Raw genomic sequence first — 16751 nt, 5'->3', positions numbered from 1 at the left:
TGGTGATGATGGGGGGTAGTGATGGGATAGGTTGAGTAATATCAGGTATTTTGATATGATGATGATGATGATGAGAGGGATGGGAGAGGTTAAGGAACATTTCATTTTATTATGGTTTGTTTGTGATGGTGATGATGATGATGATGATGATGATGCAGACTGCAATTTTTAGCTACTCGTCCAAACTTCTAGTCTCGTAAAATTCTGTTTAGTGCAGTAAGCTCAGCTAATAATAGTCCATATAACGACATATAAATCTGCTGAAAGAGACGCAAAGAGCCAAGTTTGGACTGTGGACACACTGATGATGATTGCAGTAGATGCCTAGGTGTGGTGATAATTATGATGATTAGGATCAAAGACTGTAGGAGGGTGGGCTGCAGATCATAATGATCATCATCTATAAGTACCCAAGCAGCGACAGACATGGCCCGCCCATCACTGCCATCACCATCCCTTTGACATGTATGTGGATAACTAACACGGAAAGTACAGGAAATCTTAGATCAATCCCACAATCTAGTTTAGCTCGAGCAAGGACTGATGGCCGCCCTCCCTCACCCTTGTCCCCAGCATGGCCTGTTGGTCTAACACCCAATGTCAGATTCCAAGCCAGACCGGCACGTGCCATCAATTATAGCCTTTAGGGGGATCTAAGGGCCATGTGTCCGAAACCTGGGTGACCTCAGGAACAATGTCAGAACCTCGGTGACCCTGGGGACAGGGAGTAATTGGAGATGATCAGCTCTCCTGACCATTTGTTGATGAGGATGTTGACGGCTGTATGTTTGGAGTTTTGGTTCAGTGCCACTGTTTAATTTGCCTGATTTGATGGCAGGGGCAGCCATAATGGGTGTTATTCCATGGTTAGAGCAGCCATAATGGGTGTTATTCCATGGTTAGAGCAGCCATAATGGGTGTTATTCCATGGTTAGAGCAGCCATAATGGGTGTTTTTCCATGGTTAGAGCAGAGGTTTGAGGTATTCTTATGGTGTTAAGGTTGTGAAAGGGTGTCTTTACAGTTGATGTATACAGTTGAATTAACATCCCCCAGTTAGAATGGCACATGTTGAAAATGAATGCATGTAGGTTATAAATAATAATAAATGTATGTTACTTAGAGATGTTTTGCATGCAAGGCACATCATGGTTAAGTAACAAAACATATAGGTTTATAAGTCTCTCAGAAGTAATATTGATATATATACAATATTGAGTTGTCAACCTGTAAAGATCCGGGTTAGAATTGGTCTTTAGCCACCCATGCATGTGGTAAGAGGCAACTATGCTTGTTGTAGAAGAGGCGACTAACAGGGTTGGGTGGTCAGGCTTGCTGATTTGGTGGATGCATGTCATTGTATCCCAATTGTGTGGATCATGATATCAATCACTGGATTGTCTGGTCCAGACTGAATTATTTAGCTGGAATATTGCTTAGTGGGGCGTTTAAACTACAAACAAACAGAATTGTGAAAATGTGTATGCTTTAAGAAGGTTTATTATGTGATAGGTGTAAAAACATGTTACATTTTTTGGTGCATATTGTTTATTTTTTACTTAGACCTTAACCCTGATACATTTAGTTATGGCAATGCTGACACCTTGGTTTATGAAGTAGTTTGTTTATTTGTTGTTTAATGTTGCACTCAGCAATATTCCAGCTATATGACGGTGAAAATGGTCTGTAAATAATCAAGTCTGGACCAGACAATCCAATGATTGACATCATGAGCATCGATCTACACAATTGGGATACGATGACATGCATGAACCAAGTCAGACCAACCGATCCTGTCAGTAGCCTCCTACGACAAGCATAGTCGCCTTTTACGGCAAGCATAGTCACCTTTTATGGCAAGCATGGGTTGCTGAAGGCCTATTCTAACCCGGATCTTCACGGGTCGTTTATGAAGTAGAAAATAGTATATGGACGTTCCAGTTGTTACTGGGTAGCCTTTCATTGTGTGGTATTGTGTAATTACATATACAATGAACTTCTTTTCTGTTCACATTTAACATATTTGGGTTTGGGTTTTGACCTGTCACCTTTCTAATATTACTTTTAGATAATTTTGAAATATACAAATTAGGAAAATCAATAAGTCATGGTGAACTACAGAACCTCATGACTCCACGTGTTGTAGTTTTATGATGATAAATGAAATATATGCTGTCAAAGTTAGGTTACAGATAATACAAAATTTGAAACTTTTGTTCCCATTCAGTGAACGTTATCATTAAGCTTTCACGTGTGATTTGCTCACAGTGATTAATACCTAAACCCAGTTTGACAAGCTGACATTAGTTGTCAAATGTTACACGAAGCTCACTGGGCATGACCGGGCTGTACGTACTGTATCTCCTTGATGGACGACACTGTTTTATTGGAACTATGGCTACTCTGACTAATTGAACCCCCTTCGTGGGCTTTACTCATCATATCAAGTCATCCAAGACAATATGATGACCCAAACCACAATGAGAAAAAATCGAAGGCGAAAAAAAAAACCGCGTGAAAATTCACAAGGGTGTGAAATGTGAGAAGCCCCTGTGTGGTCGAATAAGATAGCTGTTCCTGGGCTGTCGGCACAATTAGCCCATAAGGAATGGGACAAGTCCTCGTAGATGCTCCGTCTCGGCTCGACAGTCCCACAAGTTTGTCCAGGGGTTCACTGCATTGGCTGAAGGCTGCAGAGAACCCAAGGCCAGATGGCTGGATTGTTCCTTGCATAAATCATTGTCTTGATTGTGGTAGCAGAGCCTGGGAGGACAACACCACACAATGGGAAGCTCCCTAGGGTCACCAGTCCTTTTGCATTTCAATGAGGGAAGCCTTGGCAGACAAAGAGCGGGGCCAGCCAAAAAAATTTATTCAGCAAACTTTACGGAACAATTGAATCAAGACGGGGATGAGGCTAGATGCATCTTAATGAGAAACTTCATAACAAATGTCTTTTTTTTTATGCAAGGTTTTTTCTTTGTCTCCGCTGGCGTGTTTTCTCACGAAAGGTGATGAGTCTTTGAGATCAGGCTTTGGTAACAGGAATTAGGCTCACGTCTTTGACAAAACATTCAAACAGAGAGATACATATTGTTTCCTTGATGGCGTATGATCACTTCCTGTGACAGTTTTGTGTCATTGCTTGAAATATGTAAAACATCATCATCATAATAGCCAAAATTGTATTGTATGTGTGTAGAAATGTGAAAAATAACAAGCATCATAACAGTCGTATGAGTTTACTTTTCAATATTTCAATGAGAAAAAATTAACTTTCCCTAAATCATTTTTAATTATTTTATTATATGTATTTGTGGATGCCATTAGTACTTTGACAATAGGTATACCGAACAAGATGACAGAAGTAATTTTATTGTGGTGTCCAATATATTTGTTTGTTACTTAAATGGGTTCACCTTTGCTGATTTATTGATGAAATGCATTTAAATCAGTAAAATTATGATGTAGCATGTTTGGTGTTTGGTGACCAACACTTTCAGTATACATAGGTCATGTCAAATGTTTCTGTGTATATGTGTATATGTGTATATGTGTATATGTTCCCTTTTTAATTCCCATCAGTATATATAAAATATATATCGTATTGTACATGTATTGATAATCATGAATAAAATGGATCATGCTTTTCTAGGCGTAGTTATGAAAACAATGTGACATTATTTAAAAACAACTTTTACCCACTGTGCCGGTTAAGCCCATGGGATTGTACCCCATCTAATCAGAGCTCAAATGATTGATTTATATAGATTCTGAATCTGATGCTTTCCTTCAAAAACTCTTTGAATCTGGGAGTGAAAGTGCAAGCCACATGCATCAAGTTGTGTAATTAAATAGCGATAATAACCCAACAATCTCCCATACATGCCGTCCACATCATAAAAGTGCTATTAAACCTCCCAAGTCTACGGCTAACCCTCCCTGGTCTCTGCCGGTTACTGCCGATATCAGGTGCTTAGGTGCAGCCTTTTGTAATTATACAAATTTACATTTTCACGTTGTTATTGCTATTGCAGATCAAAAAACATTTTTGTGCATAATGGATTGAAAAATTGTGTCTTTGTCTGCCAGTGACTAAGCTTTTTGAAATTCAACATGGGCTGGTTATTTTCTAGAGAATAGTCCCGCTGTCTTGTGAACAGGCCGTCTATGTCAGTTTATTCTGATCACCCATATGTTATGGAAGTGGTTTTGAAGTCAGAACTTGTCGTGGATGGTGATTGGTGTCCGAAACAATTGGCAAAGCATACATGCATCATCCTCAACTGTTATTGTGGTATGAATATTCTAGTGAGGTTGGTCCTGTGGCATCTGCTGGTAATTGGTCTTGTAAGTCGGATGATGGCTGAGGCTGATCTAAAGTCAGGGACAAATTACAAATTGTATTCAGCGAGTGTTGGTGCTGAAGTTGTCTGTACTGTTCACCATCAGTAGAAGGGGAAAGTTTGGTGGAAGAGTGAGATACAGAATTATGTTATTTTTCAATTAAACATGTCCCAGAAAAAAGAAAGACAATAGTTTTGCTCTTCGTTTGTTCAAGATCAATAAATTACATGGTTAAAACAGCAATTCTTTTTTAGCTGTCAAAATAATTATTGTCGAAAAACTTCTTTTTACTTTTATTGATTAAAACTGATTGTGTTTAAGAAATTTAGAAATGTTTGGCCTCTTACAAATGAAGCCATGATATTTATTTAAAATCTTCAAGGAAATAATATTGAAAAAAACTGAAAAAATAAAACCTCAAACAACATTGTATCAGTCAGTCAGTAAGTTTGCTGATGGCGTTATCAGATGTCCAATGAGTTAATTTCTAAATAATAGCATTTATGCAAATTTCACCAATTTGAATAATCCAATTTACAAGCTAGCCTTGAAATCACAGTCATTGCATTGAATGGTTAGTAAGTAATTGAGTTAGTTCGCTTTTAAGAACTTGTAACTTGAACTTCTATTAACGTGGTTAATTACTCTTTCTTTATCAATCGTGAGGAGAGAGCAGTGGAGGGTCTTAATATGATCGGACAGGTTTTTCATACGTGACCATGGAGTGGGGTAGTGGCAGAATGATTTTGTCTGCGTTTTAGAAAGAGAATTATTATTTAATTATCCTGAGGAAAATAAGAGGTCACTGGACAGGTGGTCACACTGGGCCTGACCCTTACTCTTTACATCATGCGTTGAAATAACAAGCACACTCCTCTGGTAATGTGCTGTGGCAGGGTCAAGCTATTGTAATCGGCTATTTTAAGGTCAGACTGGTCCTTGAGGGGTTGAGGAGACCTTATCATGAGGTCATTAGAGTTCTGAACTGGAAAACTGTTACTGATTGAAATTTGAATTTGAATTTTCGTTTGTTTATGAATATGATGCAGAAGAGGCAGCCAAGTGGATGCTCGGAGGAGGGAATTGTTGGTTGAAAGATGATCGTGTAATTATGTGTTTTTCACATGAATGCTTTTGGATTTTTATCATGCAAATCATATTATGTTTTAATAGGGTTGTGTTTATGGCATCTGGTTTATGAATTTACAGGATGATATTGATGTACACCCCGAAAGGTTATTGCCATAGGCGCTATCTGACAGACACAAAGAACTCTTTTCCCTATTGTGCAGCAAGAGAGATATGCCTTGATTTAGTCCATCCATTGCAATTACATTTTTTTCTGTCCTGATGAAACAGTTGCCATGTACTGGAAACTCTATATTATCTTGATTTTTGTTGTAAATTTGCATTTTTAATATTATTTTCATCGAGTTCTTTTTTACACAAACATGTTTTAGTTTCATTAAACCCTATTTTCATTTGAATTTTAGAAAAGGTTAAAGATATTTCAACCAATGAGAGATCTGTTCATGCCTGGGGGAATAAGAAAATTATGTTGATTTTTTCTCTCTTTCTGTTACAGGCGTTGTTTTGTCCATGGAAACTTACTGGCTTAACTTGAAAGTTAATTGTTGAATTATTAATCTATACTTGGTATAAATATTTATTCAAAGTTCAATTGTTTCTATTAAGTTTGATTCATGACTAAATGGGGCTAATTATGACAAAGCCTTGTCTTTTGTGAGTAGTCCAAGATTTGGACGATTTTCAGTGTCAATTTCATGGCCATTTCCCAGAGATTACAAACTGCTTGATGGCGGCGCCTTTAATCTTTTCTTGTCAGATGTTGCTCAATTGAATCAGTCTCCCCCTTGCTCACGACTTTGTTGACCAGTGCTGCTAATAAATTGCTTCACTAATTCAGTTAACTGTTAAATGTGCCGCAAATGGCCTGACAGGTGGCTGGTCTCCCTTTGGTCACTGAGTGGTCACTGTGATTTAATTATGCTATTGTTTCACAAATAGCATCTAATTTGGGCTAGCTACAAGTTTGTGGGTTTTGATTGTTGCTCAGGGGGCCTCAGTTGGTGCTCCCCCCTGGAGGGTTTATTTATGGCATCCCCAACTCCATGTGCACGACGGCTCAGTCTAAGGGATCGGAGATTGTCTGATGGACTTTGATGATTTGAGGCGATCTTAGATCATTTGATGGGCACTAACAAGGCCAAGACCTGTGGCTGAAGAAGTTAGAGTGTTGACAGATTGTGGGAGATCGGGAGATCATGGAGATCACCTTGCTAGGAGGCTGGGAGATCAGTGGAATCACCATTAGTAGATTGAGATGAGCCCTCCATAGTCATTGTGCTGATTGATGACCGTTGTGGGGCAGAACCTTTGCCTGAGATGGTCTGTCATTGTTTAGTCATTTCAATCACAATGGACCATTGCTTTTGCGGAATTATGTAGATGTCATTTCTTTTTACTGGACCATTAGATAAAGTGCTTTTGTTTTAAATGTCACAACTGCAAATTTCTTGTCTCAGGCAATTAACAGTACTTTTCATTTTCGGTATTCTAAAGCAAGAAACAAAGACCAAATTGTAGATGTCAAAATTGTTTTCCTTTTAAAATGCTTAATGAAAGACAAGTGTTTTTAGCTATTCATAGCCGTTTTTCTCATTTAATTTTTTTTAATGATTGCAATGGAATATTTTTCTTGGGCAATTATGAATATTCAGTAGCATTACATGGTCAAGGACGAATATTTTTATTTAACTGACAGTAGGCATGAGAACAAAGAGAAAATTTAATCCTTTTCATTATCTTTCATTATATTGATTGAACAAAGAAATTTAGTCAAGATATTTATATGCAGGTTATTATATCCTTGAAGAACATTTAATTTTTGAATCAGATATAAACAAGCTGAAATTAGGTTGAAAAGAAGTATATGGTTATAATAACTTTCCAGAATGTCATTGAGAAAAGAGTTTTTTTTAATCAAGCTAATCTTTTTTTTCATGAATCTTTTTAATAAAAGTGGTTAATTTTTCATTTTTTTAACGATTCATTATAAAATGTCATGGGTCGTTGTAAAAGGAGTGAAGGTCGTATAATAGTAATTAAGCAGACCATTGTTAAGGCCTGAACACAAGAAGAAAGACCCCCTCATGGCTTGTCAAAGATGACTATATTCTGCTTCCGTGTCCTGCACTGCCCTCTGTTAAACTTTCATTTGACCTTAAATTTGAAAACACATGCAGCAGTTGCTAAACAATACCGTGTTCAAGTCCCCAAAGAAGCTGGGTGAAATCTATCCCTTGAAGGACAAATCCATCCGTTAAGGACATTAACCTGTGTTAACAGGTTGGAGAAACTAAACAGGTGGTTGCAGGGTAGAGGGAGGGACAGATGGCAGGCTTATTCTTGAACGGGTAGTCCCGGCCTTGTAGGCTTAAACACCCCCTATTGGCCGGCACATTGTCAGCAGGGTATCAGCCTCTGCACATGGAGCTTCACGCCACAATCAGGCTTTGATTTCACTGATAGCACCTAGGCTTGTTTTAGGTCTGCCTGGTCAAGCATCTCGGTCTGTTTGAGGAAGAGATATTGGTATTGATATTTATTGTTTGGCGGTATACGAGAGATTGTTCCGGTGGGCTTTGATCTCCCTTGTTTCAGTATTCATGGTAGTGCAGGGGGGATTGTCATTTTCTGCTCATTTGGCGTGCATTGTTGGGTTCAGTGATTAAGACTTTGTTGTGTGATCTTGCAGATGGGTGATTGATGCTCGGGCAGGGGCTTCTTTATGATATTGTATCTTTACTGTTACTAAATCTGCTCTTATGGCATGATTCACAGCAAAGGGGGAAGGTGGAACAGATGTATATTGATCTAAATAAATAATGTGGGCATGCATGCAGTAAATGGAATTAATCAAGGTCGGACCTTTATCCAGCTGTGCTTTGTAGTGAATCTTTCTTCGTAAATGGTGTTACTATAGGATCTTCAGATGACTGGTTGTTGTAAAAGTCATGGTAAATGCCCTCTTGTAATTATGTCCTCCTCTATGGACAGCTATTGTCCATAATTTTTGGTCAGATTTTTTTTAGTGCCGTGATGGTGATTATTCTGACCCCCTTTTATATTCAGAGTTTAAGCATCAGATGTAGCCAGGAATGGAAGATTATATGTCCAGAATTAGCACAACATTTTATGGTATAAATTCTACAAAAGACAGCTTTTGTAATCTTGTTATAGCCTTACATTATTCCATTGTAGTGACAAGAACAATGCAAAACAGTGGTTGTCAAGAACAATTTTGAAGGTGTCATGTTTTTCCAGATGCCTATCAAAGATTTAAGACCAATTTTCTTTCTTGTTTTACTAATGATATTTGTAAATCTGCAAAGAAACAAGATACAAATTAAGATAATATGTGACATAAAATAAACATACAAGCAAATATGAAAGCAAAAAGATGTTTAAATTAGCATATTTTCAATCAGACACAATTTCAATTTTACTTTTGTCAAATTTTGGCTACAATTGTATTAAAGACAACAAAATATATTAATCTGGATGTAACATGCATAAATTGTGATGTTAAAGAAGTTGTTTGTTCTATTCTTAGATAGTGGGGGGCATGGGTGGCACAGTTGTTTGAGTCAGTGCAGTTTGCTGTGCAGAGAAACCTATGATTGTGGGTTTGAATCCCGATTTCCCCAATTATTTTTCATATTTTTTTCTTTTTGTCATATACCTGTTGGTTTCACCAAAGTGGTAAAGATCTGAGACCTGCATCACTTTGGGCTTCCCTCCCACATTAAGTTGACATGCAGTGATATATCTGGAATACTGTTCAAAGCAGCGCTACTCCAAACTCACTCACTCTTAGATTATGAAAGAACCCTCTTTGCCCTGGTGAATCATTTGATGATTGTTTTGATTAGAAGTTCATTTTGTGATACAGTATTGCCACACATTTATATCCCTGCTGACATTAATTAGGCATGGTGCATAATATTTTTTATTTTTCTGTATTTCATCTTTGTAATATGACATATTAACTGTTATTATGTTAATTTCATGACGTCTTGTCAAAAAGTATATTTTCTGCGTCTCATGTTTAATATGTGCTTTCTTCTTTTTTTTCAGATTCAATTTCATCTACAACTGATCTTGGCACATAATCTGAGGGAATCATCTTTGCACATACAGCTGTGGATCAGTGGTTACCATGGCAACAAAAAACATTACTGCCATACTTGAGGCTCAGGTGTTTGTAAATGGAAAAGCATTCAGTGTGTCTTTTTCCTACAAGCATGCCTGACTTTTTCTTGACTTACGATACAAGTGAAAGACGGAGCAGAAAGTGAATGTCCTGGCACTCTCATCATTGACTCCTGCAAGGATTTCACTATCCTATGACCAACCCAGTAGCTTGTGTGTTGGGCGGTTCCATTTGTAAAGTTCTTTTTAAAGTTAGCCATGAATGTAGGTTGGAATTGTCCTTTTTGTCTAATGAACTGGTTGTTTGATTTTTTATCTGCATCAAACTGTAATTTTGATGCATGCTCCCGATCCTATCTTTGATTCATTTACTTCAGGAGGATGGCTTTAAATTTTTTTTAAATATGAAGTTTCAAAATTTTAGTATGAGCTTGATTTAACAAAAAAATGTTTTAAAGTAATAGTGTGAATATTTTTTGTTTTTGAATCTTTATGTTATTTTGGAAGATATGGGAAATTGTTGATGAAGATGAAACACAGATAATGGATGTCAAGCTCCAGGGGTATTTCTGACAGCTATTTTCACCATAGATTCATCCACATACAGACATGTCATGCTTCATCTAAAATGTATTGACAGGTCACAGAGTGCTAGGTGAGACTCATTGTGTCTAGATGGATAACATCTAGGAGAATCGCTGTGGAATTTGAGTGACCTACCTTGGCTGTAATGTCTACATGAAAAGCATACCATAACATACCAACCATTTCATACACATGAAACGTTCAACTCCAGTCCACTCACTCACTCACACATACCATTATGTCATCCAGGCTGTTGGGATCCCCACCTGTGGAGCTAACAGGCTGAAACCCAAGGAGAGACATTCATCTACATTATTCTCCTTGTACTGATGGCGTATTGTAGGGCAGTACCGACAAATGATTATTGGTTGTTTTTTTTTCATCAGTTACCAAAACACAGGACATCATAAACTCTTGTCTCACATTAATCTAATCATAACAAACATCAGTATTGCAACAAATGTCGGACGCTGAGTCAAGTTGTGTGATACCCGTGATACTGCCATGTAAAGGGGGACGTGTATGTCTCAGTCTGGGAGCTCACTATTTTTAAGGAATCCGGTGTCAATTTTCATGATCATGGATAGACTAATTGTCTCAATGTTTCAGAACCTTTTTCTGGTATTTAAAAGATTTGGCTGATGCTTGATTCACTTCATTAAAAATGAAAAAAACTGATGTGAATTGGTAAACTTTTCAGCTGATTTAACAATTATGAAGATGTTATTATTTTGCATCCAGAACCTCCCAACTTCATCCAGTTTCCCCCTACTTCCTGTCTGTAACACAAGTTTGTATTTTCACTTGTATGTATGTCATGACACCCTGACCACAGCAGTCTTTGTATATATCTAGATGTCATTTTGTCAAACATATGTCATGCCTCTTCATTTTAATGATCATGTACACTTCCATTTGAGTTTTACACATTAAAAACTAAATGAATAATTCAGTCTCTTGTTTTATTGTCAAGGGATGTACCTCATTATTTCTTGGGGATGAGGGAAAGAGGATTTTAGTACAAGACAAATTATTATATTTTCTTATGTCATTTTTTACATGTTGTATTATTTTTTACTGACCAAGAGTGACACTACCATGTTGTTGGAATGGTTCAATCTTTAAGAAACAGGTGGGGAAGCCTAGTTGCTAAAATGTTTGCTTGTCACGTGGAAGGCCCAGGTTTGATTCTTTACTGGGTACAGTGAGAAGTCTGGTGTGCCCCCACCCTGACATTGCCCTGATATTGCTAAGAGTGGCATAAAACCATACTTCCTACTTTAAGAAACCCACAAGGGCTGTATTTGACAGTGAACTTGATTCCTTAGTTACTGCAGGATCTGCTGACTTCGTGTTTGAAATCTCAGATTTGCACAAATCTTGGTTTGTCAGCACCTTATTCATGCCACCAAGGTGGTAGAACATCCACAACTTTGATCAATGGTATTTATCCAATATTATGATGTGACATAACTGAAACATGGTTCCAACCAGTGTTAAACCCAACTCACTCACCACAAGAATCTCAGTGTTTGTCAAAGTCCTTGTTTTCTGCTCAATTGGAACAAAACATATTTTTTCACTGGGTGAGTTAATGTTTTGTAATTTTGTAAAAGAAATTTAAGAGGCTTGGGTAGGGATCTCTGTGGAGGATGGGGTTTGGGTCATTCATTGTCATGTCAACTGGAATGAATGAATGCTGTTGTATGCCATAGTCACCCAGGAAATACCTGGATCTGTCAATGTCCAGGCAACTCTCAGTAATATCTTGGAGGAGTCTCAGGTATGAACACAATGTCCCAGGATAATCCCACATATGTGCACATGCTCAGAAAAAATAGCTTATAAGCGCAATGGACGTTTGCGGCCATTCTCAAATTGTTTGGGTGTAGCACTATTCCATTGAATCGGAGTATCAAGCAGACCAATGTCATCATAGGTAGTTGAGAGAAGACCAGGAAACACTGATGTTCTGTGATTTGGAAAACGGCCGAATACTTGCTTGAACGGCTACAATGAAATTAGTGATTATTCATGTCCAAATTCCATATTTGATTACATGGTCAGGCTCCAACAAGAGTAGCCCTGACATCTCTTCGTCCCTGTCCAAACACAACCCGGTTTTGCGGCGTGAATTGTAAACGAAACCATTTATCACGTTGCCCAACTTTAAAAATTTCCTGCAAATAATTTATCTTAAATAACCATTGCCCATGCAAATATTGAATTAGAACATTTAAGAAAATTTTATTAGACAAAACTCCGCGAAGGGACTTTGATTGGATTCTTTGAATTTCCATTACCCAAATTTTGTACAGCTTCAACGCCCAAGGCAAACTTATTTCTAGCTTGTGATTACCAGGGACAAAGTACGTAGACTCTCCCGCCACCCGCCAGGGGAACGCTACTTGGAGTCGGGAGACCGACGAAGCTTCATTAATAAAACGTTAATCAGCCTACTGAATGCTTAGAACCGGAGGCATAACTAGCACTCTCTAAACACTACTCCTTCTCCCCCGACCTTAGGTCCCCCCGACTACACACTCGACTGAATAATTGTAAAATTAGAATTAGCATAATCGTGTGGAAACGGATTTTTGCAAAAAAAGTGATAAAACGCTTTAATGCCTGCGATTTTTTTCGATGTATTTTTTAAACAACGGACCTGCTTTGCTGTGATTATTCATTTTTAAATCTTAAACCCATGATTTAATATGTTGTAATACAAACGTACCAACGAATAGGCGATGGTGTATGAGCGAAGTTATTGTTGGAAAGAGAATCGAGGTTACCGTCCCATACACTTAGTATTTATCGCACATGCTTTGTTGCCGTCGAGGGTGTGTGTAGCTTAGGGGTTGTTTTTAAGGAATATAAGATACCTTTGATGAATTGTTCAAAAACGAACTGGACCGATCGCTCAGGAAAATTATGTCATAATTTAAACTAATAATCTGTAGTTAGTGATCGATTACTGGTCTACTTATTGACCTCATAAGAAGTTTATGTCGTGAATATTACAAACATTATTGCTTCTGTTTCATTCACACTTTTTTGTCTACAAGGCTGTCGAAAGATTGAGACGACTAACCGATTCTCTAATCTGATTGGTCTGTTAAAGCGACGTTATGATGACGTTTTTTCAGCCCCCCACCCCTGTCGTATTGCTGGAATATTGCTAAATGCGGCGCAAAACAATATTCACTCGTTACACTATTATTTTTTAAATAACATTTCCGATCAGAAAGTTGGTCCTAGCAAAGTAACTTTAACGTGTCGTTTCATACTGTTTTCTTTAATTTCTTTCTTAAACTGACAATGAGTCATGCATAGAATAACCTACTGTTGTAGATAAAAGCGACAAAACTCTTTCCTCAATCTAATAATCCTAATATGCCCTTAATTTCTGCTAAAAATAGAGTACACCGTACGATTTAAGCATGTGATTATTAATCATGGATCACTATCAAATAGCGATATCACGTGTTCGCGAAAAGGTGAGCTTATCCTGCACCACCGGTGGCACCCGTCACAAACACATGCAAAGGCAAGGCAATTCTGAATGCAAGTCTCTCGCTAAAAGCTTGGGGCGTACACCATTCATTCAGTCGGGACAGACAATCCGTAAATCTTTGTCGCTCGTTGGTTATTCTCAAATTAGCTATGTGTTGACGCTTGGGCGTGTTTCTGATACACGTTGTTTTCTTCTAAAGTACGCATTCTCAATAATCTTGACGGGACAAAGTATACAATAAGCACCCATTTGGCCCGCTAGAAGTGACAAACGAAGAGGTGGGATAAAGGCCATTTTGGGCCAACTTGTACTGGCACAATCAATGTTATGGAAAATGTCAAAATATTGACTATAATCCTCATACTATATTCACATAATTTAAAACTGTAGCTTGTTTTCCTTTATCACTTTCACAATTTCACTCCAAAGTTATAAGGTGCGGCTAAAATGAGCTAAACACTCTTTGATTCAAGCTTTTTTAGGAGAGCAGGTTCTCCCTCAAAATGTATAAGTTAAGACAAAAAATGAAAAATACATATTGAGTGAAAGATTTGCTGATGTTAAACCCCCCCGAAAAAACACTCCTAGGAGTCGCCCGTGTAAGTTGCCTATTTGAAACATTTACACATTACTTCTACAATTATCGTCGTAAGACGTCCAAAACACGTGTTGAAAATAATACACGCAGCCTTATTGTTAAACTTTTTCTTATATCTGAAAGCGTGTAGATCAAACGGGACGAAAACGGTCGTTCCAAACGTGTTATGAATGGTATAGGTAGTCCTCATGTACTAGACATGTTCCCATCACATGCAATAACTCAGCGTAAAACAACAAATTTTCAAAGATGTCAAATTTGTGCTTATCATACACCCCGTGCTTGTAATCTGAAGAGATGATATTAAATCTACTTTAGAACAGACGTGGAGAAGTTCAAATGAGTATTTGTAGAAACTGTCAATTAGGAGAGGTGGAGGATGAACCTAATGTTTTATTAGTATGTGATAAGAATGAACATCCTAGAGAAAAGTATATTCCGAACTTTAACAATGTTAATAAAAAACAGATGTTAATGATTAATCTTATAAAATCCAACAACACCGATGCTACACGTTCACTAGCCATGTTGTTAAAACATTTATTCTCAGTCACATGTATATCTTATATTTCAAGTGACTAAAAAAATGTAACTGAACTAACAATGTAACTGAACCAAAAATGTAACAACTAAAAATGTAACTGAACCAAAAGGTGTAACTGAACAAAAAATGTAACTGAACTAAATATGTAACTGAACCAAAAGGTGTAACTGAACTAAAAATGTAACTGAACCAAAAGGTGTAACTGAACTAAAAATGTAACTGAACTAAATATGTAACTGAACTAAAAATGTAACTGAACCAAAAGGTGTAACTGAACCAAAAATGTAACTGAACTAAAAATGTAACTGAACCAAAAATGTAACTGAACTAAAAATGTAACTGAACCAAAAGGTGTAACTGAACTAAAAATGTAACTGAACTAAATATGTAACTGAACCAAAAATGTAACTGAACTAAAAATGTAACTGAACAATGGGCTATGCGGCCTTAAGTGCCTAATAATATGTCTGTCTATATATATCTGGTATTGGGACATGATGATTTGGCGTAAAGTTCATTGCCAAATGATTTTGCTTGTTCCTTCAGTTTAGTGTAAGATATGTTTATATGTATCTCGCAAATGTTCTGTCTCAATATAATGTTGACGTTTGTCCCCCAAATGTATGACAGACGATTTGTGGATTGATCATAAAGCACGGGGGTCTATCTGGCGACACTTTATCGCTTAGCATGAGTGGTTTTACGCCGCCATTGGCAATATTCCAGCAACATCACGCCGGGGACACCAGACATGGGCTTCACATATTGTATCATTGTTTAGATCCCTTTTTCTTTCCTTGTTTAACGCCGCACTCAGCAATATTCCAGCTATATGACGGTGGTCTGTATAACCGAGTCTGGACCAGACAATCCAATGACATCATGAGCATCGATCTATGCAATTGGGATACGATGACATGCATCAATCATGTCAGCAAGCCTTACCACCTGATCCCGTTAGTCGCCTCTTGCGACAAGCATGAGCTGCTGAAGACCAATTTTAACCCGGATTTTCAGGGGTCTCATTTTAGAAATATGACTATTAATATTGTCTTTGCGGTGCCGTATAGCCTCTTATAAAACAAAACTAACTGCACGACATTATAGAAAACAGTAATAATAATAACTAATGGCAATAACTTAAATGACATATTGAGGCATATTTTGGAACAGTGTTCAAAGGCGCTATACAATCTATATAGATAGATGTATAATAAATGACGCTGTGCATTATCGTCCAAATCATTTGGCAATTTATTTTTCGGGTATGAACAGTTGTGTGAACCACTTTTATTTCTTTTTTGGTTCTATTTAATTACAAAAGGGTAAGCGAATGGACATTAACAAACACCCATCTACATAACTGATGCTTATATTTTATATCGATATTCTGAATGCATAATTGAATTTCAGTTCTTTTCAATATCTACATCACAATTATCTTTCACAATTAACAATAAGTGGATGCATCAGTTCGTTTCGAGCAGATTTAAAAAAAAATGGACATTCAATGAAAGAATTTCTATGAATTTTCACATGGGCTTCCACATCGGCATTAAACCATTTCTGAATAAATAATTTTTAAATCATTATCAGCGTGTAATTCTTTATGCATAATGTTAATTTTTCTGATGCCATATGAGAGATATATGCTGGAAGTGTAGATTTATCTGTTCTTGAACTGGAATTAAATCGGGAGAAGGTTTCAATATTCTTTTGTTAAATGGTGAATGTTTTCCACAATTTAATAGAGGGTGGTATAAACGAGGATTTAGAAATCTTTGTACGTAACAAAGTTAATATGTCATGCCATGAGAACATCCGATTCTTTCATAATACTATAGTTAATATGTCATACCATGAGAACATCCGATTCTTTCATAATACTATAGTTAGTGTGTCGTGCCATGAGAACATCCGATTTTTTCA

At 37.2% G+C, this 16751-nt stretch overlaps 1 protein-coding gene across 2 annotated transcripts in view; it reads left to right on the top strand.

Annotated features, from left to right (window-relative positions):
- Positions 1 to 11114, top strand: part of LOC124138969 (cleavage and polyadenylation specificity factor subunit 5-like) — a 57452-nt gene extending 46338 nt beyond the window's left edge. For both annotated transcript variants that reach the window (XM_048398886.1, XM_048398885.1), the window contains exon 7: positions 9507 to 11114. In XM_048398886.1, coding sequence (XP_048254843.1) covers positions 9507 to 9528 — 22 coding nt within the window. In that variant the 3' untranslated portion in view covers positions 9529 to 11114. The remainder of the gene's footprint in view (positions 1 to 9506) is intronic.
- The last annotated feature ends 5637 nt before the right edge of the window (positions 11115 to 16751 follow it).

The sequence above is a fragment of the Haliotis rufescens genome, unplaced genomic scaffold (assembly GCF_023055435.1).
Source record: "Haliotis rufescens isolate VD_foot unplaced genomic scaffold, xgHalRufe1.0.p SCAF_19, whole genome shotgun sequence".
In the NCBI taxonomy this organism is placed as follows: Eukaryota; Metazoa; Mollusca; class Gastropoda; order Lepetellida; family Haliotidae; genus Haliotis; species Haliotis rufescens.
This window is presented reverse-complemented; position numbering and strand designations above follow the sequence as displayed.